Genomic DNA, 27975 nt, shown 5'->3' with positions numbered 1-27975 from the left:
GCTCACCTAGCCTGGTGACCTTATCAACACTGGCCTCAGAATCCACATACATGTGACAGATCCCTTCGCTGTGCCCCATCACTGGAATCCCCTTAGCAGCTTTCTGGATGTCTCTGACCAGCTGGGAAGAGCCACGTGGAATGATCAGATCTATCATTTTGTCTAGGCGACAAAGATCTTCAACTTCTTCTCTGGTATTCACCTTTAGAAGGAAAGAAGAAAATGATAAAGATGACATCTTCTGACCACACAAAATATGAAAATAGCAGCTTCTCTTTTACAGATAAACATCTGTACATTCTGAGAACTAAGTGAGACACTGTGAAACTTCTTCTAAAAACAAAATTAAGCTCCCGATCATGGGAACCAAAAAGTTGTCCAGCAAATGCTTATCAAACACTATATATTCGGTGCTGTGCTCCACATCACGGATCACGCAGGATGCAGGGCATGCCCTCAAAGAGCTCAGCATCAAGTAGCGAAGGCAGCACTAGGGTACTGCTAGTCATAATATTGGGCAGACAATTTTTAAAATGCCAGAAGGAGCACAAAGGGGTATCTATGGAGGTTAAATGCAGTACACTACTTCAGGCCATGATCACAAAAGGGAGTGGCTGCTCTGTTGGTTTTCTATTCACAGCATTGAGGAAATGTTGGGTTGGTCTTGCTAGGGAGTCATGGTTCTCATGACTTCTGATGACAACTTCTACCCTGGGATGTGGACTGGAATGACTTAACGAGCCTGTGTGAGGATACTGAGATTATGGGCATTTTGTTTTCTCTTGATTTTTAATTTTTCTCCATATGGTCATATTACTTTTACAACAAATATATATATGTACCAGAATGTTCACAGCAACTTTTTTTTTTTTTTTTTTTGAGATGGAGTCTCGCTCTGTAGCCCAGGCTGGAGTGCAGTGGCCGGATCTCAGCTCACTGCAAGCTCCGCCTCCCGGGTTCACGCCATTCTCCGGCCTCAGCCTCCCGAGTAGCTGGGACTACAGGCGCCCGCCACCTCGCCCGGCTATTTTTTTTTTTTTTTGTATTTCTTAGTAGAGACGGGGTTTCACCGTGTTAGCCAGGATGGTCTCGATCTCCTGACCTCGTGATCCGCCCATCTCGGCCTCCCAAAGTGCTGGGATTACAGGCTTGAGCCACCGCGCCCGGCCGTTCACAGCAACTTTATTCCTCACAGCCCAAAACTGGAAACAACCTAAATATTCATCAACAGAAGAAAAGATGAACTGTAGTACATGCAGGTAAACGGAACACTACATGGCGATTAAATGAGAAAACTACTGCTAGATGCAACAATGGGAATGAATGCCACAGACATAACGAAGGAATGACAGGCAACATAAACGTGTGTTTTGTTTGATCTCATTTATATAAAGTTCAAGAATAGGCAAAAGGCCGGGCGTGGTGGCACATTCCAAGCACTTTGGGAGGCTGAGGCAGGCAGATTGCCTGAGCTCAGGAGTTCGAGACCAGCCTGGGCAACATGGTGAAACTCTGTCTCTACAAAAAACAAAAAAATCTCAAAAATTAGCCAGGTCTGGAGGCACACACTTGTAGTCCCAACTACTAGGAAAGCTGAGGTGGGTGGACTGCTGGAGCCTGGGAGGCTGAGGCTGCAGTGAGCCAAGAGCTGAGATTGTGCCACTGCACTCCAGTCTGGGCAACAGAGCAAGACTATGTCTCAAAAGAGAAAGGCAAAAGTAATTTAATGTGACAGAAGGCAAAAAAGTAGTTTGTGGGGAAGGGGGCTACATATTGACTGGGAAGGGCACAGGGGCCCTCTAGGATGTTGGGCTGTTCTGTATCTTGATGTGGCTGGTGGTTATATATGTGTGTGTGTGTGTGAACAGTCACAGAGTTGTTCACAGGATCTGTATACTTTATGTATGTTACACATCAATAGGAAGAAAAGGAGGGAGGGCACCTGTGCAAGCTAGGATGTGGTAAAGCTGGGATTTGAATCCCTAAAATCTATGCTCTTTCCAACCACTATGTTGGCGTAAGAAAAAAACCAGATTCTGGTCACTGAGTGTGTAATGAGCAGGCTTGTAGACATTCTCCCAGTAGCCAACAGAATCCTGGAATGTTGGGGCAAATGAGCCACAAAAAAAAAAAAAAAAAAAAAGGATCTGGAGTCAGCCTAGGTCCAAATCTAAACTCTATCACACACCGTGTGACTCTTGGGGAATTACTTTACCTCTGAATCTGTTTTTCCCAATGTAGAAAATGAGTCTAATAATTAATGATATTTTCCTCATGGGACTGTTGTGACGATCAAATGAATTAATGGATAAAATGAGCCTTGCACATAGTAGGTACTCAACAAGTAGTAGCTATTATTATCAAACTTCATTTGACAGTTGAAGAGAATGAGAAATGGTCAGTTAAAGTAATGCCCTTAAATAATAATAGCGATAACAGCATGATCTGATACTCAACACACTGCATGACAGTTTATGACAAACTTTTGTAAAGTTTCTCATCTGACTTACCCTAGATCACTATGCCAATGACAGGCACATAGGCCTCACACTCTAGGTCTGGTACTCCTGCTGCCTTGTGACCCAAAAAATGAAGGTCTAATTGACATCCTTGTAAATAAATAGTGCCAAGATGCAGCTATAAGGCAGGGGCCTTCCTAAGTCACTGAGGACCCATCTGGCTCTGTAGAATGGCCTAAAGTCTGTGGGCTCACAGGCCTGCTGGAGTGTCAAGTCTGCCTGTAGTCTTGGCTCTGTGTGGCCTAAGTTTTGCTTTAAATTCCCAAACACCTGACCTGGCCCTTCTGGGCCTGACTTGGTACATTCCCAGGGACCTACCAGCTGCACGGCCTCCTTGACTCCATGGATTGAGAGGGCCTCCTGGGTCAGAAGGTGGAGAATCCGGTTGCTGTGTGCAGCCTCCTTCCCTCCTTTGAGTAACAAGCCGTTACCACTTGCGATAGCCAAAGCTGCCACCTGCAGATCAAAGGGAGAGCAGTGGATCAAAGGGGACAAACAGTAATAGCAACAGTGATGTTAGCATTCATAAGCACTCTTTCTGTGTGCTAAGTCATCACTGGGGCATTTCTGCAAGACAGGTATGTGGCCAGAGAGGTAGTGAGCCAGCATCAGCCAGGGATTGATGACAGGCCTCAGTGGTATGGGAGCCCCTTGGTGAACATACTGGTGTAAGGGGATGTCAGAGAGTACCCTTCACAGAGCATTCCAGATTCCACAGTCACCTATGTCTTATAGTAAAGAGGTGCTAGTTTTTTGTTTTTAAAATAGAATTTCCCTTTGAGACTTCGGGGCTAGTGCAAAGAAAGAGCTGGTATCCTATAGGACAGTCCAGTGGGGGAAATGCTCCCAGAATTCAGGGAGGGAGTTTAGGGTAATAAAGTGGGGCCACTCTCTAATGACACCTTGTATTTCCCAGCACAGCTGCTTGGCAAGAACTTTAACATATGCTTTCTCAATAGGAGGCTGTGATATGTCAACTTGCTTAAAGGGGGTTGCATTCTTTTCTTTTTTTGAGATGGAATCTCGCCCTGTTGCCAGGCTGGAATGCAGTGACGTGATCTTGACTCACTGCAACCTCTGCCTCCTGGGTTCAAGTGATTCTTCTGTTTCACCCTCCTGAGTAGCTGGGATTACAGGTCCCACCACACCCAGCTAATTTTTGTATTTTGTAGTAGAGACAAGGTTTCACCATGTTGGCCAGGATGGTCTCAATCTCTTGACCTCATGATCCACCTGCCTTGGCCTCCCAAAGTGCTGGGATTACAGGTATGAGCCACCATGCCTGGCCAAGCGTTGTATTCTAATTTTCATTAACTACTGAAAGTTCTTTTTCCTAACAGACGTACCTATAGGAAGCCATCAATGACGCTGACAATAAAGGTGTCCTTTTCACACGGGTCAAGCCAGTTATACATGAATGACAGCAGCAGGCTATCAGAGACTTGTGGTCAGAGAACAAAGTGAACCACAGGCTAAGATATTTGGAAATTTGCTCCTGCACTGTGGTATGGTAGGTTGATTTGGGCTACAGTCCCAGCTGCACCTTACAAGTGTGACAGGAATCTTACCTTCTATGAGGTTCAATTTCTCCAGCTCTAAAATGGACATATGAACAACTACTTTAGGATACTGGAGGAATCAAGAACATATATTACCTCAAGAACAACCTGAGAATAAAGTCTCAAAAATTATCTTTTTTTTTTTGTTAAAAGACCTTCACACACACACAACTGTCTTTGGGAAGCTTATCTCCAGTATTGAAAATATATCCTTCAGGATACAAAATCAATGTGCAAAAATCACAAGCATTCCTATACACCAATAACAGACAAACAGCCAAATCATGAGTGAACTCCCATTCACAATTGCTACAAAAAGAATAAAATACCTAGGAATCCAACTTACAAGGGATATGAAGGACCTCTTCAAGGACAACTACAAACCACTGCTCAATGAAATAAGAGAGGACACAAACAAATGGAAGAACATTCCATGTGCATGGATAGGAAGAATCAATATCGTGAAAATGGCCATACTGCCCAAGGTAATTTATAGATTCAATGCCATCCCCATCAAGCTACCAATAACTTTCTTCACAGAATTGGAAAAAACTACTTTAAAGTTCATATGGGACCAAAAAAGAGCCTGTATTGCCAAGACAATCCTAAGTAAAAAGAACAAAGCCGGAGGCATCACATTACCTGACTTCAAACTATACTACAAGGCTACAATAACCAAAACAGCATGGTACTGGCATCAAAACAGAGATATAGACCAATGGAACAGAAGAGAGGCCTCAGAAATAACACCACACATCTGCAACAATCTGATCTTTGACAAACCTGACAAAAATAAGAAATGGGGAAAGGATTCCCTATTTTATAAATGGTGCTGGGAAAACTGGCTAGCCATAAGTAGAAAGCTGAAACTGGATCCCTTCCTTACACCTCATACAAAAATTAATTCAAGATGGATTAAAGACTTAAATGTTAGACCTAAAACCATAAAAACCCTAGAAGAAAACCTAGGCAATACCATCCAGGACATAGGCATGGGCAAGGAATTCATGACTAAAACACCAAAAGCAATGACAACAAAAGCCAAAATAGGCAAATGGGATTTAATTAAAATAAAGAGCTTCTACACAGCAAAAGAAACTACCATCAGAGTTAACAGGCAACCTACAGAATGGGAGAAAATTTTTGCAATCTACCCATTTGACAAAGGGCGAATATCCAGAATCTACAAAGAATTTAAACAAATTTACAAGAAAAAAACACCCCCATCAAAAAGTGGGCAAAGGATATGGACACTTCTCAGAAGAAGACATTTATGCGGCCAAGAGACACATGAAAAAATGCTCATCATCACTGGTCATCGGAGAAATACAAATCAAAACCACAATGAGATACCATCTCATGCCTATTAGAATGGCAGTCATTAAAAAGTCAGGAAACAATAGATGCTGGAGAGGATGTGGAGAAATAGGAATGCTTTTACACTGTTGGTGGGGGTGTAAATTAGTTCAACCATTGTGGAAGACAGTGTGGCGATTCCTCAAGGATCTAGAACTAGAAATACCATTTGACCCAGTGATCCCATTACTGGGTATATAGCCAAAGGATTATAAATCATGCTACTATAAAGAGACATGAACATGTCTGTTTACTGCAGCACTATTCACAATAGCAAAGACTTGGAACCAACCCAAATGTCCATCAATGACAGACTGGATTAAGAAAATGTGGCACATATACACCATTCAATACTATGCAGCCATAAAAAAGGATGAGTTCATGTCCTTTGCAGGGACATGGATGAAGCTGGAAACCATCATTCTCAGCAAACTATCACAAGGACAGAAAACCAAACAACGCACATTCTCACTCACAGGTGGGAAATGAACAATGAGAACACTTGGACACAGGGCGGGAAACATCACACCCTGGGGCCTGTCAGGGGGTGGGGGACTAGGGGAGGGATAGCATTAGGAGAAATAACTAATGTACATGATGAGTTGACGGGTGTAGCAAAGCAACATGACATGTATACCTATGTAACAAACCTGCACGGTGTGCACATGTGCCCTAGAACTTAAAGTATAATAAAAATATATATATACACACACACACACATATATATTCTTCCTCCAATATCTGCACCAGCCCCCAGTGGCAGGGTATTTATTCACCTGGGGTATATACACACCTGGGGTAGGCAGTCAGGACGAGATTCAAAGATCACCAGCAGAACTCCAATTGGGACAGTCACTTGTTCCAGTTCCAGGTTTTTGGCGATCCGGGTGCGGCGCAAAACACGTCCCACGCTGTCCTGGGAGGAGGCTGCGATCTGCCGCAGACCGATGGCCAGGCTGTTCAATTTGGATGTGGAGAGGCTTAAACGTTTCAGCAGAGGAGCTGCAAGTCTCCCTGAAAAGCCATTAAGAGGATATGATGAAGTAGCAGACCTGGCAGGCTGCAGCTACCAACTGATGCGTCTTTTTTTTTTTTTTTTGAGACAGGATCTTACTCTGACGCCCAGGCTGGAGTGCAGTGGCATGATCTAGGCCCAATGCAACCTCCGCCTCCTGGGTTCAAGCAATTCTCCCACCTCAGCCTCCTTAGTATCAGGGACTACAGGCACGTGCCACCAGGTCTGGCTCATTTTTGTAGAGATGGGGTTTCACCAGGTTGGCCGGGCTGATCTTGAACTCCACACCTCAAGTGATCTGCCTGCCTCGACCTCCCAAAGTGCTGGGATTACAAGTGCAAGCCACAGTGCCTGGCCCAACTGATATGTCTTGATGTTTTACTGAACATGTGGGACTGCATTAGGAACAGACTCAGGAAGACAATGACATACCACTTAGACTGTCTTTCTTAGGCGTCCGTTTGGCAGTACATAGCATCATGTAAAGCTGTGTACCCTGATACCCTTTGTCCCAGCAATTTCAGTTCCAGAAATTTATCATTTGTATGAACAGGCAGGTATATAACGAGGATACTTACCACAACATTGTTGTAATACTGAGAAATTGAATTCTACCTAAATATTCAGACAATGGTTTATAATTCAGTTATTATAAAGACTATACCTAGGTTCACTGACATGGAAAGCTATCTAGGATATAGTCTACGAAAAAAGCAAACTATACAACAGCATGTACGATATGATCCTATTTATCAAACACTGTACATATATGTGTGCACAGGAAGAAATCTGGAATGCATCCAGAAAAGTAATAATCTTTCTATATTATTTTATTTTTTTATAATGAGTGAATTATTTTTATAATCAGAACCAACAAAGATGTTTTCTTCTAAAATAAAATGTTAAATATTTTGGGAAGGAGAATAGAATTTTAAAAAAGAAAACTTTTTTGCTTTTTTTCTTTTATAGACAGGGTCTCAGTGTGTCACTGAGGCTAGAGTGCAGTGGTATAATCATAGCTTATTGCAGCCTTGAACTCCTGGGCTCAAGTGATCCTCCTGCTTCAGTCTCCAGAGTAGCTAGGACTACAGGCATGTATCACCATGGCTGGCTAATTTTAAAACATGTATTTTTTTTTTTTTTTTTTTTGAGAAGGAGTCTCGCTCTGTTGCCCAGACTAGAGTGCAGTGGCACAATCTCGGCTCACTGGAACCTCTGCCTTCCAGGTTCAAGCAATTCTCCTGCCTCAGCCTCCCATGTAGCTGGGACCACAATTAACTGTGCCACCATGCCCGGTTAATTTTTGTATTATTAGTAGAGATGGGGTTTCACCATGTTGGCCAGGCTGGTCTTGAACTCCTGACCTCGTGATTCACCCGCCTCGGCCTCCCAAAGTGTTGGGATTACAGGCATGAGCCACCACGCCTGGCCAATTTTAAAACATATTTTGTAGAGATAGGGGTCTCACTATGTTGCCCAGGTTTGTCTCGAACTCCTGGGCTAAAGTGATCCTTCTGTCTCCACTTCCCAAAGTGCTGGGATTACAAGTATGAGCAACCACACTTGGCCGAAAAAAAAATAGAATTATGGCAAGCTCATAGGTAGAATTTTATTTTTTTATTTTTTTGAGTCTCGCTCTGTTGCCCAGGCTGGAGTGCAGTGGCGCGATCTCAGCTCACTGCAAGCTCCGCCTCCCAGGTTCAAGTCATTCTCCTGCCTCACCCTCCCAAGTAGCTGGGACTACAAGCTCCTGCTACTATGCCCGGCTAATTTTTTGTATTTTTAGTAGAGACGGGGTTTCACTGTGTTAGCCAGGATGGTCTTGATCTCCTGAAGATCCGCCCGCCTCGGCCTTTCCCAAAGTGCTGGGATTACAGGCATGAGCCACTGCGCCCGGCCCAGAATTTTCTTTAAAAACAGTAGTATACATGGTGTGATTCCCTCTCTCCACGCACAAACATGTATGTACATATTCATATATATACATGCATATACTCAGGAAAACCATTTGAAATCATATATCACAAATCATTACTGTGGTCAATGTTGAGATTACAAAAATTTTCCCTTTCCTTTTTTTACAGTCACAGTCACTAAGATAAAATAACAAAAAGATTTCTGCCTTGGGGGGAAGCAACTGACCTTATATTAAGAAAAAAAAATTAAACCATCTTTCTACCAACCAATTATACAAATTAATTAATTTTCTTTTCTTTTTTTTTTTTTGAGACGGAGTCTCGCTGTGTCGCCCAGGCTGGAGTGCAGTGGCCGGATCTCAGCTCACTGCAAGCTCTGCCTCCCGGGTTTTTACGCCATTCTCCTGCCTCAGCCTCCCGAGTAGCCGGGACTACAGGCGCCCGCCACCTCGCCCGGCTAGTTTTTTGTATTTTTTAGTAGAGACGGGGTTTCACCGTGTTAGCCAGGATGGTCTCGAACTCCTGACCTCGTGATCCGCCCGTCTCGGCCTCCCAAAGTGCTGGGATTACAGGCTTGAGCCACCGCGCCCGGCCTAATTTTCTTTACTTTTCCCCATATGCTAAAAAACAAGTTTTAATTATAGTGTATGTTAAATGTTACATCCTAGCTTTTCACCTCACAACCCAAGTACATTTTCCATGTTGCAAAAATTATCTTAATTACTACTAAATATTCCATTAATTTGATACAGCTGAACACACTTAACCACACCTATGTTATTAAATGCTCAGCTTGTTTCCAGTTTTTCAGTGTGATAAATCCTGCTCTAAAAATCTTTAGATAAAGAGCTATTTTCTTTTCTTTTTTTTTTTTTTTTTTTTTTTTGAGATGGTGTCTTGCTCTGCTGCTCAGGCTGGAGGGCAGTAGCGTGATAGCTCACTGCAACCTCTGCCTCCTAGGTTCAAGTGATTCTCCTGCCTCAGCCGCCCAAGTAGCTGGCATTACAAATTTGAGCCACCATGGCCGGCTTTTTTTTTTTTTTTTTTTGAGACGGAGTTTTGCTCTTGTTGCCCAGGCCGGAGTGCAATGGTGCCACCTTGGCTCACGGCAACCTCCGCCTCCCGGGTTCAAGCGATTCTCTTGCCTCAGCCTCCTGGGTAGCTAGGATTACAGGCATGCACCACCATGCCCAGCTAATTTTGTATTTTTAGTAGAGATGAGGTTTCTCCATGTTGGTCAGGCTGGTCTTAAGCTCCCGACCTCAGGTGATGCGCCCACCTCGGCCTCCCAAAGTGTTGGGATTACAGACGTGAGCCACTGCGCCCAGCCGTAAGTTTTGTATTTTTATAGAAATGAGGTTTCACCATGTTGGCCAGGCTGGTCTCGAACTCATGACCTCAGATGATCCACCCATCCTGGCCTCTCAAAGTGCTGGGATTACTGGCGTGAGCCACCGCACCTGGCCTAAAGACCTATTTTCTTTAGAAATAGTTTTTGAGGATAAATTCCCTGAACTGGGATTGCTAAGCCATGCTCATGTATACCCAAGGCTTTGTTTTCAACCCACTGTGTGTCCTTACGCATGTTCAGAGACGTACAGCTGGGATCAGGAGTCAAAGTTCTGCCAACAACAAGCTGTGGAACCTCGGGCAACAACAGCTTTACTCTCTGTGGGTCTTAATTCTTTTACTTTAAATTAATGAGTGGATAGTATCAAATATTTCTTCCAGTTCTGAAAATCTATTGTATGTTTTGTAATACTATAAAAATGAGATATAAACTCTAGAGGAGGTTCTAAAACAATGGTTCAAAAATGTTTTTTTGTTTTTTTTTTTTTTTTTTTTTTTTTTTTTGAGACGGAGTCTCGCTCTGTCACCCAGGCTGGAGTGCAGTGGCCGGATCTCAGCTCACTGCAAGCTCCGCCTCCCGGGTTTACGCCATTCTCCGGCCTCAGCCTCCCGAGTAGCTGGGACTACAGGCGCCCGCCACCTCGCCCGGCTAGTTTTTTTTTTTTTTGTATTTCTTAATAGAGACGGGGTTTCACCGTGTTAGCCAGGATGGTCTCGATCTCCTGACCTCGTGATCCGCCCGTCTCGGCCTCCCAAAGTGCTGGGATTACAGGCTTGAGCCACCGCGCCCGGCCCAAAAATGTTTTAAGGAATGAAAGTAATGTTGTTGAACCTTGCAAAATTTTCTTGAAACAAACACCATTAATATGATGTTCAAGATAATGCAGAGGAAATTCAAAACCCCATAAAATCAATCCCTCTTATTTTAAGGTGGAAAGGACAGAATTAAGAAAAAGAAGAGAAAGAGTCAGGGCCCTGACACGCTACATCTCTAGGTGTTCACAATGTGAGTTTAACATCTTACTTTACCATTAGCACCTCAAGGGTATTTCTGAATGGCACCTGGTGCTAACTTAGGGAAGACAAAAGACTGGTTAATTAAGAAACAAGCTATCTTTCTTCACAGGCTGCACAAACTATTTCTACAACTCTTTCACATGTACAGTCCATCTGTGTTTAAATCCTGGTCCATCACTGACCATATGGCTTTGGGCAAGTGACGCTTCTCTGAGCTTCAGTTTCCTTCTCTGTCAAATGGGGATAATAAGTAGCAGCTATCTCAGAGGCACTATGTTATGAAGATTAAATGACATCCTGACTGTATAGCCCTTAGCACAGTGCCTGTCAATACAGAAAGACCTCAATAAATGTTAGCTATTAGCTGAATGTCTTAAGCAGTGGTGTTCTCAATCTTGTTCTTTTTTGTCCTGACTGCCATAGTAGCCACAGCTTGTGACCTGCGGGGAATGAAAAAAGTTCCTTTGGGGATTATACTAAAGTATCTGGGGAAGAAGAATACCGATCACCCACCTAACCACAATGGAAATGATATATAATGTACAATTTCTTTTATAACAATCCTTATCTTTAGGCAGACATAAGAATTACTAGTAATACCAAAAACCAAAATAACCCACCCCCCTCCATAACATTGACTCTAAATTGTCTGGTCTTTACCCTCTGCCTCCTCCAAGTCTTTTTTGTTGGCTAACAGGATCTCATCACGCTGGTCCGTCAACAGATCAGCCAGATGATGGATAATTTCTGCTCTCTAGAAGAAAGGTACACCATTAAAAAAACAGAGCTGTTAATCCAAGAAGAATGCACACCACAGTTTTTAAACCTACTCTTCTGAGAGTGCCAGGCCTTGCTCCCACATCCAAGGTCACCACCGACTGAAATCTCCTGATTTCCCGTCACTTATTCCCACCACTGCTCCCCTTATTTCTTCCTTCCTCTCTCATTGCCAACCCCTAAGTCACTTCTCACTTTTCCTCTTTCTTTTTCTCTTATGACTCCTGATTATTATAATTAGCAAACCATGGCTAATTATAATAATCAGGAGTCATAAGGAAAAAAAAGGAGGCGGGGAAGGGGCATGATGGATACAATCTGTAAAAGATTGTATAATCTGGCCGGGCGCAGTGGCTCAAGCCTGTAATCCCAGCACTTTGGGAGGCCGAGACGGGCAGGTCACGAGGTCAGGAGATAGAGACCATCCTGGCGAACATGGTGAAACCCCGTCTCTACTAAAAAATACAAAAAACTAGCCGGGCGAGGTGGTGGGCGCCTGTAGTCCCAGCTACTCAGGAGGCTGAGGCAGGAAAATGGCGTAAACCCGGGAGGTGGAGCTTGCAGTGAGCTGAGATCCAGCCACTGCACTCCAGCCTGGGTGACAGAGCGAGACTCCGTCTCAAAAAAAAAAAAAGGCTGTATAATCTGTAGGAGATTATGTAACTGTACAGGGGCCAGGACTTTGAAGTAACACGATACATAGAGTCTTACTTATTTAATATCATTAACTGGTTTATTTCCAGGTAAGTTTTTACATCTGGTTCTTCCTCGTAAATTATTTATTTAAAGCATTTAATCAAAGTGAAAAAATTCAGTCCTAGGTATTTGAAGACACCCCAAACCTGACCCTGCTAGATTAGGAAACGTGGCAAATCAGTATGCTGATTATTGGAGGAGTAGAGGGAAGTGGTTTGAAAGGGAAGCTAGGCTCCTCCTCTGCTTTCCTTTCTCTGCTGTTGGAGTTACTTTCTCTTTTCTCAGGCCAAAGGATTCATTAGTATAAACCCATATACATCCTTACTCTCAAATCCATCCTCGATAATATAACCCCTGGGGGACCAGCTCCCAGCTTCCACTTGACCTCCTCACCACTTCCAGCCTCATCATGTTTGCTACTTAGACTAATTCATGCCAGACAGGTCAGGGCTACAACTAGGCAGCAGGCTCTCGAGCTTCCCATCTTCCAGACAAGTCAGGGGATTTGGAATGGGTTGGGATAAGTAATTTTCCCACATTTCCATGCCCAGTATGTGGCAGAATTAGGTAACCTTCCTAATCTCATCATTTTTATAATGCTTTTGATCAAAACATCATAGTGATGAAAAGTTATCTTGGGCCTCTGTCTATAAAAGATAAAAGAGAAAATAAAATTAAGAAAAAGAAAAAAGGCAGAGCAAATATGAATCAGACTTGTAACTCAGATAACTCTACGGCTCACTAGGAATAAAGACGGAGTCAGCAGGTTTGACTCCTGTAACCATACAGCATGACTCACTCTGAAAACTGTAACAATACTATCAGCTAAGGTTATTACCTGCTCAGGTTCCAAGGTGGCCAACATCCTTCCTCCAGATCGAGCCATTTCTCCCTGCTGCTCAACAGTAGGGCCTGCAAGAATATGTGCAAATATCAGGTCCTGGTCACCTTAGTTCTCTTTCACTTTGCCAGCACTTGCACAGGCTCATCACGCCCACAGAAGGAACACATGATGCTTGTTTCACACAGGGGATCAGTATGACCAATAAAATAGCAAAAGAATGTGCCAGATTCACTTGGGCATAAACATAAGAACTTGCCTGTATTTCTGGGGTAGACGATATATTTTAAGTTTTCTAGAATTCTTCTGAATTCCACTTCGGCGATATTTTTTAATGTGTTTACATTTCTGAATGCAGATTATGAGGTAATTCTGTCCTTTGTAAACACTCGACAGCACATACTATATCATATGCATCTTTGCATCTCTAGTGCTTATTACTACCTGGCATCTAACATAGGCCTAGCAAATGTTTCTTGAGAAAATCAATGCTTATATACTTTAACTGAGTGATTGTACAGAGAATAGGCCTAGCTAGGCAGGTTAGACAGAATTTCACAAAAGCAAAGCAAAATCCAATTTTGCAAATAGTGCTCAAAATAATGCCGTATTTCGAAATATTAGCATATCAATTTTGTGATCTCTAACTAAGCCAGGTGTCACTAGTTCCTATCACAGAACTTGGGACCTTATGAAGAACTATTTACCTGCAGGCTTTACTTCTGAAAAGAAGGTACCAACTTTCTTCCCCTCCACGATGTCTGTGATGACGTGCCCAGATACCTTTGGGTGGGTTCCATTGGCAATAACAACAGAAGTGCCACCTTGCAAAGCCCAGAGGGCTGCTTTCACCTAATGAGACAGGTTAGATTCAGCAAACATGAGATTCAGACCTACTCACCCACATTTTAAACTTGCAAAAAGATATAAAATACAAGTTGATATTGAACAACTTAAGTATACAAAATGTGTTTTTAAAAGCTTAGAAGCTCCAAAAACACATTACAGCTTACACACTTTCCAGCTCAACCTTGGCATGTGTTACTTAAAGGTAAGCCAACCTATCCTTTGTTTCCAGTCTGTTCTCTCTTCAGTCTCCCTAGTATGGGACTCATAACTCCTACATTTGATTTACTGTACCTCAACTTAGAAACAACTAAGGAGACCAACAGGCTGGGGTTTGACCAGAGTCTGATCTTGAGTACTTTCGGCTTTTCTAAGTGGGGATCTTGTCCTCATCTGTGCTGTTGATACATGTGATGCTGTACCATAGGGGTGTGACTTCTAAGAATAATTAATGGGACAAAATTTTTGAAAGATTTCATCAAGAAATATTTGAACTGATAAATGAGAGATTTATGAATTATGAAAAATATATAGGCCCTGCCCTTGCAGAGTTTACAACATGAACACACTGTTCATATAATATTAATGAAAAAAACCCACAGACACAGACATAACTAAATGTTGGAATGCAACACTCAATAAATCTATATTTAGGTATGTACATATTTAAGTGTGTATGTGCCTACTATCTGAACCATTAACCCCCAAATAGTTACAAAAGTAAAAAGGATACAATACAGTTTGGGCTTTAAAATTGTTATAGGCAGTTAAGGTACCAGATTCTTACCTTGGCTTCCATGCCACCCATTCCCACTCTAGACTTGGTTCCAAATGTCACAGACTGCTGATCTCCGGGATAAAATATATCAATAAGCTTTGCATCATCTGACCCCGGGGGGCTGTCAAAAAGGCCTAAAAAATAGACAAGAGTCAGTAATACCGCTTTGATGGAAGTGTCTCCAAGACAGGCCTCCCCAGGGCACCTGTCAATCACTCTGTACTTTACTCATCCAAATGAATGCCACTGCACTACCACCTGTTTTAACCAGAAAAAGAGAACAAAGGATTCGACACTGACAAACAGCTCCAGGAGGACTCACCTTATATACTCCTCTAACCTGGCTTGATAAATAAATGTTTCCCCACATCAGACCATGGCCATATCCTTGGCACATTTATTAGCCCTGCCCATATCCCTGGCAAGGTATCCTTAATTCTGCCATAGCTACTTAAGATGTTGTGCTTTAAGGACAGAACTGAAAAAGAAGGGTGGCTATTGCAGAAACGGCATAGTAGCCATATACTGTTAAATGTGACCGTTTCCAAGCAGATGAAATGCAACAGAGGTACTCATTAACTCTCACAGTACCCTTTGAAACAGTCACTAATTTACACTCCCAATTTTATGAGTGAGTCACTGTAGAGGTTAGGCTGAGTCAGCAGGAGACTGCATGACTCCTGACATTCAATCTGGATTTATTACCATAAAGCACATGTCCCTTTTATAACTAAGTGGAGTGACATAAAATAGTTACATGAAACATCACAAGCATACAATCCAAGATGAAAAATCCTCACAATTTCACTTTGAAAAAGAGTAAGTAGGAGCTTGGAAAAGAAAAAGGGGGGGGGTTAACAGGGGGCTAAGAAACTGGAGTTAAATCAAGACCTAAAGTGGACACAGATGGGAAGGCTGGGGACTGGCTGAAGGACATTTTGGGCAGTGATTTTTCTGGTTTCAAGTTACTGCTTTTCCTGTGCTATAATATACCTCTCCCCTCCATTATTCCAAACCTTTAAGACAATCTTGCTACATACTACCTCTCTGAGGAAGTAAGTGAATCAAGGAAGTGAGGAAATCGATGCCCATTGTAGAGCAGAGCAGTGACAACCATAAGCAGTGCAAATTATTACAGGAAAAGAAAAAATAACCTTTCACAATCTGTCAGTCTCAACCTACTACTCCACAGCTCTCCAGGATTTAGGGTTAGGATCTTCCCAGAAGATACAGTGCTGTGAGATCACAGATTTAGATTTGGAAGTTGTTTCAGTTTCATATATTAGTATAGGAAAGAGTGGGCAATTCTAGCCAAACCTTCTCCAAAGACAGTGAAGGGTTCCTAGCATGCTGATAATGTGCCTACTCCTCCTTTCCCTTTACCCCACCAAGAGCATAGTTAAAATTCAGATACTGTTCTAAAAAATCAACACTCAGTAGAAAACGAATTAGGATAATCACAGTAAGAATGCCAGTCTACCAGTGACCCGATTTTGGTGCTTGAAGCTGCATCAAAATGATTTGCTAGAGTGTTGTTTAAATTGGGTTTTATAAATTAATCTCGAAAACCTACTTTTTTTTTTTTTTTTTTTTACCTTGTCAGGCAGTATAAGAGAGAAGGAAGAGTGTAGCTTTTTTAATTGAACAGACTCAGATTTGAAACTGGCCTCTGTCAAGCACTTGCTATGTGACTTTAGATATACCATTTAATAGATCTTAATCTAATTTTAAACTAAATTTTAAAAAATTATTTCTTCTTCTCTCCCCTCTCCTCTCCCAACAGGGTCTCTGTTTCTGTCACTCAGGCTGCAGTGAGGTGGCATGATCACAGTTCACTGCAGCCTCAACTTCCTGGGCTCAAGTGATCTTACTGCCTCAGCCTTCCCAAGTAGCTGGGATTACAGGCATGTGCCACGTGCCCAGTTTGAACTTAATTTTTAATTTCTTTATCTGTAAAATTGGGTTAACCTACCTACTACCTACATTGTAGGGTTGCTATAAAGATTGAATAAATTACATTTATCAAGCACCTAGCACACTATGTGCTCATAGTAGACATTCAGTAAAAACCTGCTGATTGGCCAGGCGCCATGGCTCACGCCTGTAATCCCAGTGCTTTGGGAGGCCAAGGTGGGCGGATCACGAGGTCAGGAGTTCGAAACCAGCCTGGCCAACATGATGAAACCCCGTCTCTATTAAAAATACAAAAATTAGCCAGGCATGGTAGCACACGCCTGTAATCCCAGCTACTTGGGAGGCTGAGATAGGAGAATCACTTGAACCCAGGAGGCGGAGGTTGCAGTGAGCCGAGATCGTGCCACTGCACTCCAGCCTGGGCGACAGAGCAAGACTCCGTCTTGAGGGGAAAAATGAATAGAAAACCCACTGATTAACCAAAATGCCTTCTTTCTCCAGGGTGGCTCACACTTACTCCAACTTAGCTGTTCCTATCCTGGGACTTCAAATTACAGTGGATAACACAGGACTAAGACTTCTTACAGGTAAAGACATTGACATGTAGGTGTCTTATCTTTGACTTTCCACATGGGCAGAGACAGATCAATTCATCTATGTCTGCCCCTGCCTCCACTACGTAGCCCCTGCCCTTACCATACAACTGCCTGAGCATAAAACAGAGAACAGGTCTTCCCGTGTTAACCTGCCTTGGTGTGGGCTGGGAATTAAGTAGGGGTGTTCTAACCTTCTGGGAATGTAACAGGGGACTTCTGGAATCCTAGATTCTGGACACAGTTACTATATTTCTTATGGGTCAGACTGTGAAATGGAAATAGCTTAAGGAAGCTTGAGAAGAGTGAATGGAAAGATATATTAGAGCCAAGAGTGGCCCCTCTAGGAAGAAGGGAACAGCAGAGAAGAACAGAGCAACATATAAGAACACAGTAGCCAGATAGCCTAGACTTCTACAGTGGCTCCAACTTAAAACAATCTGTCCCAACAAAGAAAAAGAAAAAAACCAAAACAAAACAAAATAAAGCAAAACAAAACAAACAAACAAAAAAACCTATAATCTGTCCTATGGCTTACATTAAAAACTGAAAGTAATCAAAACCACAATGAGATACTACTTCACACCCATTAGGATAGCTATAATAAAAAAGGCAGATAAAAACAACTGAGTATGGCCGGGGGCAGTGGCTCATGCCTGTAATCCCAGCACTTTGGGAGGCCGAGACGGGCGGATCACGAGGTCAGGAGATCGAGACCATCCTGGCTAACATGATGAAACCCCGTCTCTACTAAAATACAAAAACAAAAACAAACAAACAAAAAAAAAAACAAAACAACTGAGTAACAGCAATGATGTAAACACATTAGAACCTTCATACAATGCTGGTGAGAATATGAAATGGTACAGCTGCTTTGGAAAACAGTCTAGTAGTTCCTCAAAAGTCTTTTAAACAGAGTTACCATGTGACCCTGCAGTTCTACTCTTAGGTGAAATAAAACATGTTCGCACAAAAACGTGTCATGAATGTTCACAGCTAATGTCCATCAATTGATGAACTGATAAATAAAACATGGTCTCAGAGTGGCATATTATTCAGCAATAAAAAAAATGAAGTATTGATACATGCTTAAAATAGATGAACCGTGAAAACGTGCTAAGTGAAAAAAGCCAGTCACAAAGGGCCACCATAAAATATGAAGCCATTTAAATAAAATGTCCAGAACAGGTTAATCCACAGAAACAGAAAGTATACTGGAGATTGCCTAGGGATAGGGAGTTTGGGTAGAAGTGGGGAGTGACTGCTAACGGTTATGGAGTTTCTTATTGGGGTGATGAAAGGGAAAGTGTTCTACAAATGACTGTGGTTTTGGTTGCACAATTATGTAAATACACTAAACATCACTGAATTGTACACTTTATTTATTTATTTTTGAGATAGGGTCTCGCTCTGTCACCCAGGCTGGAGTACGGTGGCGCGATAACTGCTCACTGCAGCCTGGAACCCCCAGGTCCAAGTGATCTTTCTGCTTCAGCCCCGAGTAGCTGGAACCATAGGTGCATACCACCATGTCCAGCTAACTTTTCTATTTTTTGTAGAAACAGGGACTCACTATATTGCCCAGGCTGATCTCGCACTCCTGGGCTCAAGTGATCCTCCGGCTCTGGCCTCCCAAAGTGTTGGGATTATAGGTGTGAGCCACCACGCCAGGACAGAATTATAAACTTCAAATAAGTGAATTGTATGGTATGTGAATTATATCTCTATAAAGCTGTTATTTAAGAAAAACAACTGAAAGCACCTGGAAGTAACATTTCAGTATTCAAACTACATCTCTTAGACTCGCCCACCCTGTTTTGAATCATAAAAGCCCTTTGTCTGAACACATGGCTAATGATCTATAGCAAAAAATAGATCAGAGGGACGCAAAGAAAGAGGGAAACTCACGTGCTCATACATGTAGCATTTAAAACAAAGGGCAGATAAAAGAAAAAAGCATTACTTTGTACCTTCTACATCTGAAAGAACAATCAAGAGGTCAGTTTTCATTTCCACAGCCAGTCGGGCAGCCAGGCTATCATTATCTTTAACACTAATAACCTAGAATGCAGATTAAAAAGTCATAAGTGAGTGAGCTAAGCAGTCCAAACAGAAATTCATGGAAGCACCCAGCCAAGCTCAGGCAAAACCAAGCTAGGCTCAGGCAAAACCAATGAACCCAAATATATAGATGACAGCTCTTGCAGGCCCCTTCTGTCTGCAAAACACAGTGTCTACTGGCAATCCCTTTCCCAAACATGCAGTCTTCTAGCCACTGAAACATACAAGCCATGCTCATTGCACCATCTTAAGTGACTATAGCACCTCACCCTGTTGAATGCAACCACAAGTTCAGAAGAGCTTATGCAGTCACTGCTCCATGACAACAGTTTCTCTCACAACTATTCCATCTTGTTTATGCCAAACTTCCGGTGTTAGTGCATGCAGCATAGCATGGTGTTAGTGTCTCCAGCATGCTGAACCTTTAGAAATACTTTACCCACATTTACCCCCTGCAGGTCACTGTTGGGCTCAGCTGGGGGGACAACAGCATCATTTGTGTTGACAATGGGGACAATGTTCATTCTAAGGAGTTCATGAAGTGTTCCATTGAGGTTCCGGCGCTTCTGCTCATCATGGAAATCCAAATTGGTCACCAAAATCTAAAAGGATTAAATAGATGGAAAATGCAGGAGGGAGAAAAATGCTAAACTTCCCAGTATACAAAAGATGCTAAGAGTAGGGGAGTTAAACTTTAGGTTTCTGGGGCCCCATACAGATTAGAATGAAATACGCATATCTGGGTGCTATCCAATTCTTTGTTTTCTTCAAGACAGGGTCTTACTCTGTTGCTCAGGCTGCAGTGCAGTGGCATAATCTCTGCTTACTGCAACCTCTACCTCCTGGGTTCAAGCAATTCTCATGCCTCAGCTTTCCAAGTAGCTAGGATTATAGGCATGCGCAGTTAATTTCTGTATTTTTAGTAGAGACAGGGTTTTGCCATGCTGGCCAGGCTGGTCTCAAACTCCTGGCCTCAACTGATGGGATTACAGATGTGACCCACTGCACCTGGCCCCAATTTTTGTAGAGATAAAAAAAATTACAATAATCTGAAAGATTTATGTAAGAATGTTCAAGACTTCTTGCAAAAGTACTTTAATCCTCAGAGAGCTAACAAATCCCAAAATCTCATCCAATTACAAAATTAAGAAATTAATGTATCTATTTTTAGAGGAATACTGGGGGAGTCAGTGATTATCCATTACTTTCTTTTCTTTCTTTTCTTTTTTTATAGAGAGGGTCTTGCTGTGTTCTCCTCGTCTCAAGTGATCCTCCCACCTCAGCCTCCTGAGTAACTGGGACTAAAGATGCACACCGCTGTGCCCCAGCAATTTCTAAAACATCTCTGTATCCTAGGATCTGATTCAGGGCCTGGCCATAGTAGGCCCTTAAATATTTGGCGAGTGAGTGAATAAATTATTTTCCCTGCTTAGAAAAGTGTGTTAGACAAAATGGAACAGGGTTGTGTTATCCCTGCTCTTGCTTTGAAGCAGACTATTACTGGAGTTAACTAAGACTGTGTGTGAGCATGTGGGGTTAGTCTGAGAAATTTATGGAGGTTAGTCTTTAGTCACAAGCTGAAAGAGGGGCAGAACACAACTTGGTTCAAGGGAGGAGATGAGCATAAGGTGCTCAAAGGTACAATGGAGATGGGCGTGTGGGCTGGTAAAGAGCTCTGCTTTCTAGCTTGAACTAGAATTTTATGCAATGTTTAGGAGAAAAAGATAAATGGGTAAATGGAGATAGCAAGAAACTAAATGGCAACAAACCTTGAGGCTCAACAGTAAATAATGTAATCTCTCTAATGTTTACGGAAGAGGGTTCTTGCTATGTAGGGCAGGCTAAGGTAGGAAAAGTTGGAAGCAAATAGTAAAGAAAGCAGGCACTGAAACAGTCAAAGTGAGGATGGTTAAGGGTCTGGCTATGGTAACTAAGAAGAATATAGCAATAAAACAGCAGCCTTAATGATAATAAAACACAGGAAACATACATAGAAAAATAATTCACTCGCTCACTTGATAAAAAATTTGTTAAGTACCTCTGAAATGCCAGGGTCTAGTTGCTGGAATGGAGAATAAGAATGTTGATGGTTTGGGGAAAAACAAAATGGGGCATATTTTTGAAAGGGAAGATCATGAACTCCTTTTCAGAAAAGCTTAGTTCTGCTGGACACAGGACTAGGTCAAAGCTGAACATACAGATTCTAGTCATGATGGTGAAAGATCGAACAATTAATATAAACCCGTGGGTAGGAGAGACAAGCAGGAGGTCTAAAGGTCCAGGAAAAATACCTGTCACTAAAATAGCTTCACAAACATGGCCTGGGGATCTCAGCACTAAGGTAGGAGATAAAGAGCCCCAAGAGGGAAATGTTCGTGTTTAGACAAGGGCAATCTGTTGAGGGAAAATCAGTTTCCCTTCTACGAAGAAAAAACAAGCTGTTTTAAGTGTTTAAGTCTTTAACCTGGCAAACTACCTACTGGAAGTTTTCAAAAGCCACTGATAATGGTCTTCTCTATAATATTACTGAAGAAAATAAGGAACCATAGGATAAGGTATAAAGGGCAAATATTTTCTGTAGATATGATGGCCTTGGGGGAAGACACAGGTGTGAGAGGAAACAGCCCAGGGATTGAAGCTTGTTGGGAACCGGAGGGGCAGAGCTCTTCTTCCACTCAGTGTAAATGGAAACAATGGCTGATACTGCAGGGACTCTTCATGCTACTGTCATTCAAAACAAAACAAAACAAAAACAAACTCTCAAAAAGTATCATCCCTGGGAAAAACCAAACCACAGCAAAACCATAGCTCTTGGACTTGAGCTTCCTCACCCAGCTCCAGGCACTTTAAAAAAATTAAAGACCAAAACTGTCACTGGACTGTGGAGACGAGAAAGCAGATAATTAAGAAGAGTGATAGAAATAGAGATTTATATTGCATTTATACTAAGAGAAAAAAGCTAAGATTACAGAAAGTAGGGTCCCCAGTCATAGGCAATGGGACAAGCCCATGCCTTTCTGTTTTAACTCACTGACATGAGGACACTCTGGTGTAATACCAGAACATCACTGTGGGTACAAACAGGCAAATGATGGAGAAACAAAAAAAAGTAACAGGAAATGAAGAAGCAAAACCTGAAACAATATATGTATACATAACAATATCACCGGTGTAAAATAACATCCGTGCATGTAGTGCACATGTAAAATAATATCCATAATATAAAATAACGGCTATTTACATCTTTACAGGTAAAGGGGTTTCAAAATAAAATAATTTGGGAGTTAGATTTTTTTTTCAGTTGTTTCCTGAAGTGACTGCTATTTAGATGTCTCTAGTGTGTAGCTGTACAGTTGATTAAGAATATAATTCAAAAAAATTCAGGAGATTTAGGTAAAAATGAAACAATGCAGAAAGAAGGTTCTAGAACATTTAGGGGTAGCCACCAAAAATTCATAAGTCCCATGATAACTGGAATCATGTCTGATTTGTTCACCACAGTATCCCCAATGCCCAAGACTGCTAGATACACCATAGGTGCTCAATAAATATTTGCTGAATGAGTGAAAAACCAGCCACCCACCAGCATTCCTCTTTCCCTTTAAAGCTTAATAAGTATCTGCTATAAAAGGCAACCAACCACATGCAAAGAGAAGCAAGCCACCTGAAATCAAAGAAGCAGTGAAATAAAGCCGTTTAACTTCTCTGTCTTCAGAAGTGTTAGCACTTGTAATCCTAAGTGTTATTAGGGTAACATGAGCTAATACTGAGAATGTATTATGTAGCAAACACTATACCAAATGCTTTTCATATATTTTCCCACTGAGTCCTTCCAAAAATTATCTGAAATAGGCACTGATATTATCCCCATTTTCAGATGAGGAAACTGAGGCACAAAAAGGTTAGATAAAAAACTTTCTTCAGATCTCTCAAGTAGCAAGTGATGAAGCTGACACCATATTCTAGTAGACTAGTTCCAGACCCCTTTGTTCCACAAGAACCACCCTCACAGGTCCCACACCCCTTTCAAAGCCCAGCCTCTCACCTGGGCAGCACAGATGCTGTACTGGGTAAACATAGCCTCATATAAGGCCATCAGCCCACTCTGTCCGGCAGCTGCACAGGCTCGTGCCTCTAAGACTGGAATTGCCTGTAATATACCAATGAGACAAGGTGTGGTAGGAAATGAGGGAAGAAGACCTGAAGGTCCATTTTAACGTGTGGGGAAGCAGCACTCACCATCTCTTTCAGCTGGTTCTGCCCCGAGTGTAGGGCCTGCCGCACGCTCTGAGACAGAAGGATCTCATGGCGCAAGCGTTGTTTGCCAAAGGCTACAGCTCCGCTGGTCACCAGCATCATCTCTCTGCCCTGATTCTGCAGTACTGATACCTGGCATTGAGAAAGGAAAGGGGATCACAAGTCACTGTACTGTCTCGTTCATCTTTTCACAAGGGATGGAGGTAGGGTGGACTATTGAGTAGATCCCGAATGCTGGTTTATGAACCAGCATGGGGCTGGCTCTGGAAGAATCAACCAGACTGTCTGGTAAAAACACAGATTCCTACATCCTGTCTCAAATTTCTGTTTAGCAGGTAGCAGATAAAAATCAGACATTTTAATTTATTTTTTAATTAAAACAATTGGCTGGGCATGGTGGCTCATGCCTGTAATCCCAGTACTTTGGGAGGCCAAGGCAGGCAGAAGGTTCCTGAGCCCAGGAGGTTCAAGACCACCCAGGCAACATGGCAACACCCAGTCTCTACAAAAAATACAAAATTTAGCCAGGCATGGTGGTGCATGCCCGCTACCTCGGGAGGCCAAGGTAGAAGGATCACCTGAGCTCAGGGAGGATGAGGCTGCAGTGAGCCATGATCGCACCACCACACTCCAACCTGGGCAATAGAATGAGAGAGATGCTGTCTCAAAAACAACAACAACAACAAAAAGAACCCTATGAAAAAAAATTTTTTAAGACAGAGTCTTGCTCTGTCACCCAGGCTGGAGTGCAGTGGCAGGAGTGTGGCTCACTGCAGCCTTGGCTGCCTAGGCTTAAGTGATCCTCCTGCCTCAGCCTCACAAGTAGCTGGAACTACAGGTTCATGCCACCATGCCCAGCTAATTTTTCTTTTTTAATGCATTTTTGTAGAAATGGAATCTCACTATGTTGCCCAGACTGGCCTCAAACTTCTGGTCTCAATCCATCCTCCTGCCACAGCCTCCCAAAGCTGTGGATTACAGACATAAGCCACCTGGCCTCAGACAGACATTTTTAATAAGGAAATTCTGGTGTCTAGCCAAGTTTGACATCTATAGGACATGATTGTATTAGGTTGGTGCAAAAGTAATTGCATGTCAATTACCATTGACAGTAATAGCAAAGACCACAATTACTTTTGTGCCAACCTAATATTTGCAGGGAGTGTGTAATACAGAAGGCCTCGTTGCTCCAAGAAATGAAGCCCAGAATAAAAGTCCGCAGGTAGGAAATGCAATGTAGACTCAGCAGATGGCTTCTCAGGTTCTAAGGCTTAACCCGGGTAAATGAGGCTGTTCTGGTGGCACATCTGATCCTATGGGTTGCCTCTGCCTACACCAGGGGCAAATGGTGACCTTGTTCTGCTCTGCCTGCCCAGAACCAAATGTGGTCATTTTGTTTCCTACCTTAAGCAGACTTATATGAAAAAATTAAAGACTCAAGATGCAATAAAGTCAATATTCCTAAACTGTCCTTTCCTTCTGATATCTGAACCCTTTTAACTGGTCCAGGAACTCACAAACAGCTATGATAAACCATGATTTAAAACAATAATAACTTTTTTTTTTGAAACAGGGTCTTGCTTTGTCACCCACGCTGGAGGACAGTGGCACAATCACGGCACACTGCAACCCTGACCTCCAGGACTCAAGCAATCTCCCCACCTCAGCCCCCTGAGTAGCTTCCCAAAGTGCTGGGATTACAGGTGTGAGCTACTGTGCCTGGCCCCGACAACAATATTTTATCACAGAAAGTTTCAGCTGCCTGAGGTGGGAGGATTGCTTGAGGCCAGGAATTCGAAGCCTGGGCAAAATAGCAAGACCCCATATCTATGAAAAATTAAAAAAAAAAAAACCAGCCAAGCAGCATGTGCCCATAGTCCCAGCTACTCAGGAGGCTAAAGAAGGATCCCAACTGAGCCCAGGAGTTCAGGGCTGCAGTGAGCTATGATTACACCACTGCATTCCAGCCTAGGCGACAGAGCAAGACCCTCTCTCTAAAATAAATAAATAAAAATCAAAAAAAAAAAAAGAAAATTTCATATTTAACTGAAGTGGTGAGAATAGTATTATAAATCCCCATGTACATACCACACAGTTTCACCAACTATCTCTCATGGCCAATTTCCTAGTCTCCAATAACCGCTCTATACCATTATCATCTGGAATATTTCAATGATTTCCTTTATATCAAATAGCCAGTGTTCATATTTTTCCAATTTTTTTTCCTTGCTCAAATTGAGATGCAAATTAAACCCTGCATTACAAATTAATTGAAGTGTCTCTCAAGTTCCTTTAATTCATGGGTTCCCCTCTCCATCAGTTTTCCCCCTTGTAATTTTTGTTAAACTGAGTTGTTTATTCTTTAGGATTTCCCAGCCTACATTTTCCCAATTGTGTCCTTATGATGTTAATCCTGCACTTTGTATATCCTATAAACTGATGTTTGGTATGAAGGCTTTTTTTTTTCCCCCAACAAGTCTTTATAAGTTGTGGTGTGCACATCCATCAAGGAGATACATAATGCCTGGTTATCTTTCTTTTTGTGATGTTAGCATCTGTTGATGATCATTGCCAAGATCCATTATTCCATTAGGAGCTGCAAAATGCTGATACTCTAACTCAATGATTCCTTCATTTATAATCTGGAAAAATTCCAAAAGGGAAACTCTCCTTTACTAACTATTTGATTACCCTGAAGGTACAGTTTGCCGATGAAAAGCAGGACAAATGTGTGTCTCCTCCCCTTTACTAATCCATTTTCAATATAATGAGTAGCTTCTCTAGCACCCTCCAAAAATGGCCAATGAAATTTTTTTTTTTTTTTTTGAGACGGAGTCTCACTGTCTCCTACGTTGGAGTGCAGTGGTGCAATCTCAGCTCACTGCAAGCTCCGCCTCCCAGGTTCACACCATTCTCCTGCCTCAGCCTCCCAAGTAGCTGGGACTACAGGCGCCCACCACCACACCCAGCTAATTTTTTGTATTTTTAGTAGAGACGGGGTTTCACTGTTAGCCAGGATGGTCTGGATCTCCTGACTTCATGATCTGCCTGCCTCGGCCTCCCAAAGTGCTGGGATTATAGGCATGAGCCACCACGCCCGTCCATGAAGTTTTTTTTTTTTTTAAGTGTAATTATGAACTCATGGATTTAAACATATTTTGTTGCATTGTGCAGTGATTCCCTTTTTTTTTTTGAGAATCAGTCTCACTCTCGCCCAGGCTGGAATGCAGTAGTGCTATCTCGTCTCACTGCAACCTCCACCTCCAAGGTTCAAGAGATTCTCCTGCCTCAGCCTCCCAAGTAGCTGGGATTACAGGCAGGTGCCACCATGCCTGGCTAATTTTTGCATTATTAGTAGAGACAAGATTTCACCATGTTGGCCAGGCTAGTCTTGAACTCCTGACGTCAGGTGATCCCCCCACCTTGGCCTACCAAAGTGTTGGGATTACAGGTATGAGCCACTGTGCCCAGCTGTGATTCCCTTTCTTGATGTTCAAATCATCCCATTTATGGCCAGTGGAAACCACTTTAAGTTGGTTCCTGAGTCCATCTGACATGATAAGATGACTATTAGGCAGGCCCTGATGGAGACAGCTCTTCCATTAGGTCCAAATGCAGCCCTACAAAGCTGGTAACCTACGCAAACCTTTACCAGGTTTTTCCTACTCTTTTCATCAAGTTTCTCCTCCGTTCAAAATCTTCAGTCTGCTTTTGAGACTGCACTCCAACTCACACAGTTGGCTTCAGAGCCCTGCCTAATGCAATGATCCATTTTTTTTTTTCATTCTTTCTAATGAGATGACCACCTCTACTTTCCAGCTTATCTCCTCCCTGGCCCACAGCATGCCACACTCATTCCTGTCTATCCTCGATCTGGAATCCGCTTGAGACCCTGTCCATTCCCCAGAACCACTGGACTGCACAACTGCAGAAGCATGTCACACTGATACTTATTAGCATGGAACTTTTCCCCTCTGTTTGTACAAATCCCATCAGTTGTCAAGGCCCAGGCTGAGTTCCAGCTCTCCTAGGAAGCCCCAGGAACAACCACACTCTCATCTGAGTTTCCCATCTCTGGACCCATCGCTCACTGTCATTTGGGCCCACTTATTTGGATATTTACTGCCCTGAACAGTCACCTTAATGTCTGGGGAGTCCCAGTTCTGGCTCCCAAAGGGTAGAGACTGTTATATCTCTAAAGTAGAGAGGGTAGAGAAGCTAGTGCCCCTCATAGTGTAGTCTCTTGATAAATATTTTTAAAATTTATCTGATGAACTCAATCTAGAAGGTGGGTTTGATTATTGCTGTTTTCTTTTTGTGTGTGTGGGGGGGTGGGGACTGGAGGTCAGGATTTTTCTCTGTTGCCCAGGCTGTAGTGCAGTGACTTTATCATAGTTCACTGCAACCTTGAGCTCCTGGGCTCAAGCAATCCCCCTGCCTCAGCCTACCAAGAAGTCAGAACTTTTTTAGACAGGGTCTT

The 27975-nt window shown here is 42.5% G+C and overlaps 1 protein-coding gene across 4 annotated transcripts in view; it reads right to left on the bottom strand.

Annotated features, from left to right (window-relative positions):
- Positions 1-27975, bottom strand: part of LOC105478482 (aldehyde dehydrogenase 18 family member A1) — a 50159-nt gene that overhangs the window by 7393 nt on the left and 14791 nt on the right. For 2 of the 4 annotated variants that reach the window (XM_011735863.2, XM_011735864.3), the window contains exons 4-14: positions 23478-23627; positions 23284-23388; positions 19682-19840; positions 19148-19238; positions 14680-14804; positions 13754-13898; positions 13044-13117; positions 11393-11486; positions 6228-6448; positions 2838-2975; positions 7-202 (exon numbers count right to left, since the gene is read on the bottom strand). In XM_011735863.2, the coding sequence (XP_011734165.1) occupies positions 7-202; positions 2838-2975; positions 6228-6448; positions 11393-11486; positions 13044-13117; positions 13754-13898; positions 14680-14804; positions 19148-19238; positions 19682-19840; positions 23284-23388; positions 23478-23627 (1498 nt within the window). The remainder of the gene's footprint in view (positions 1-6; positions 203-2837; positions 2976-6227; positions 6449-11392; positions 11487-13043; positions 13118-13753; positions 13899-14679; positions 14805-19147; positions 19239-19681; positions 19841-23283; positions 23389-23477; positions 23628-27975) is intronic. The other 2 variants (XM_011735865.2, XM_024791692.2) reach the window with 1 other exon arrangement.

The sequence above is a fragment of the Macaca nemestrina genome, chromosome 9 (genome assembly GCF_043159975.1).
Source record: "Macaca nemestrina isolate mMacNem1 chromosome 9, mMacNem.hap1, whole genome shotgun sequence".
NCBI classification, from domain to species: domain Eukaryota; kingdom Metazoa; phylum Chordata; class Mammalia; order Primates; family Cercopithecidae; genus Macaca; species Macaca nemestrina.
Note: the sequence above shows the minus strand (reverse complement) of the source record. Positions and strands in the feature narration are given on the sequence as shown.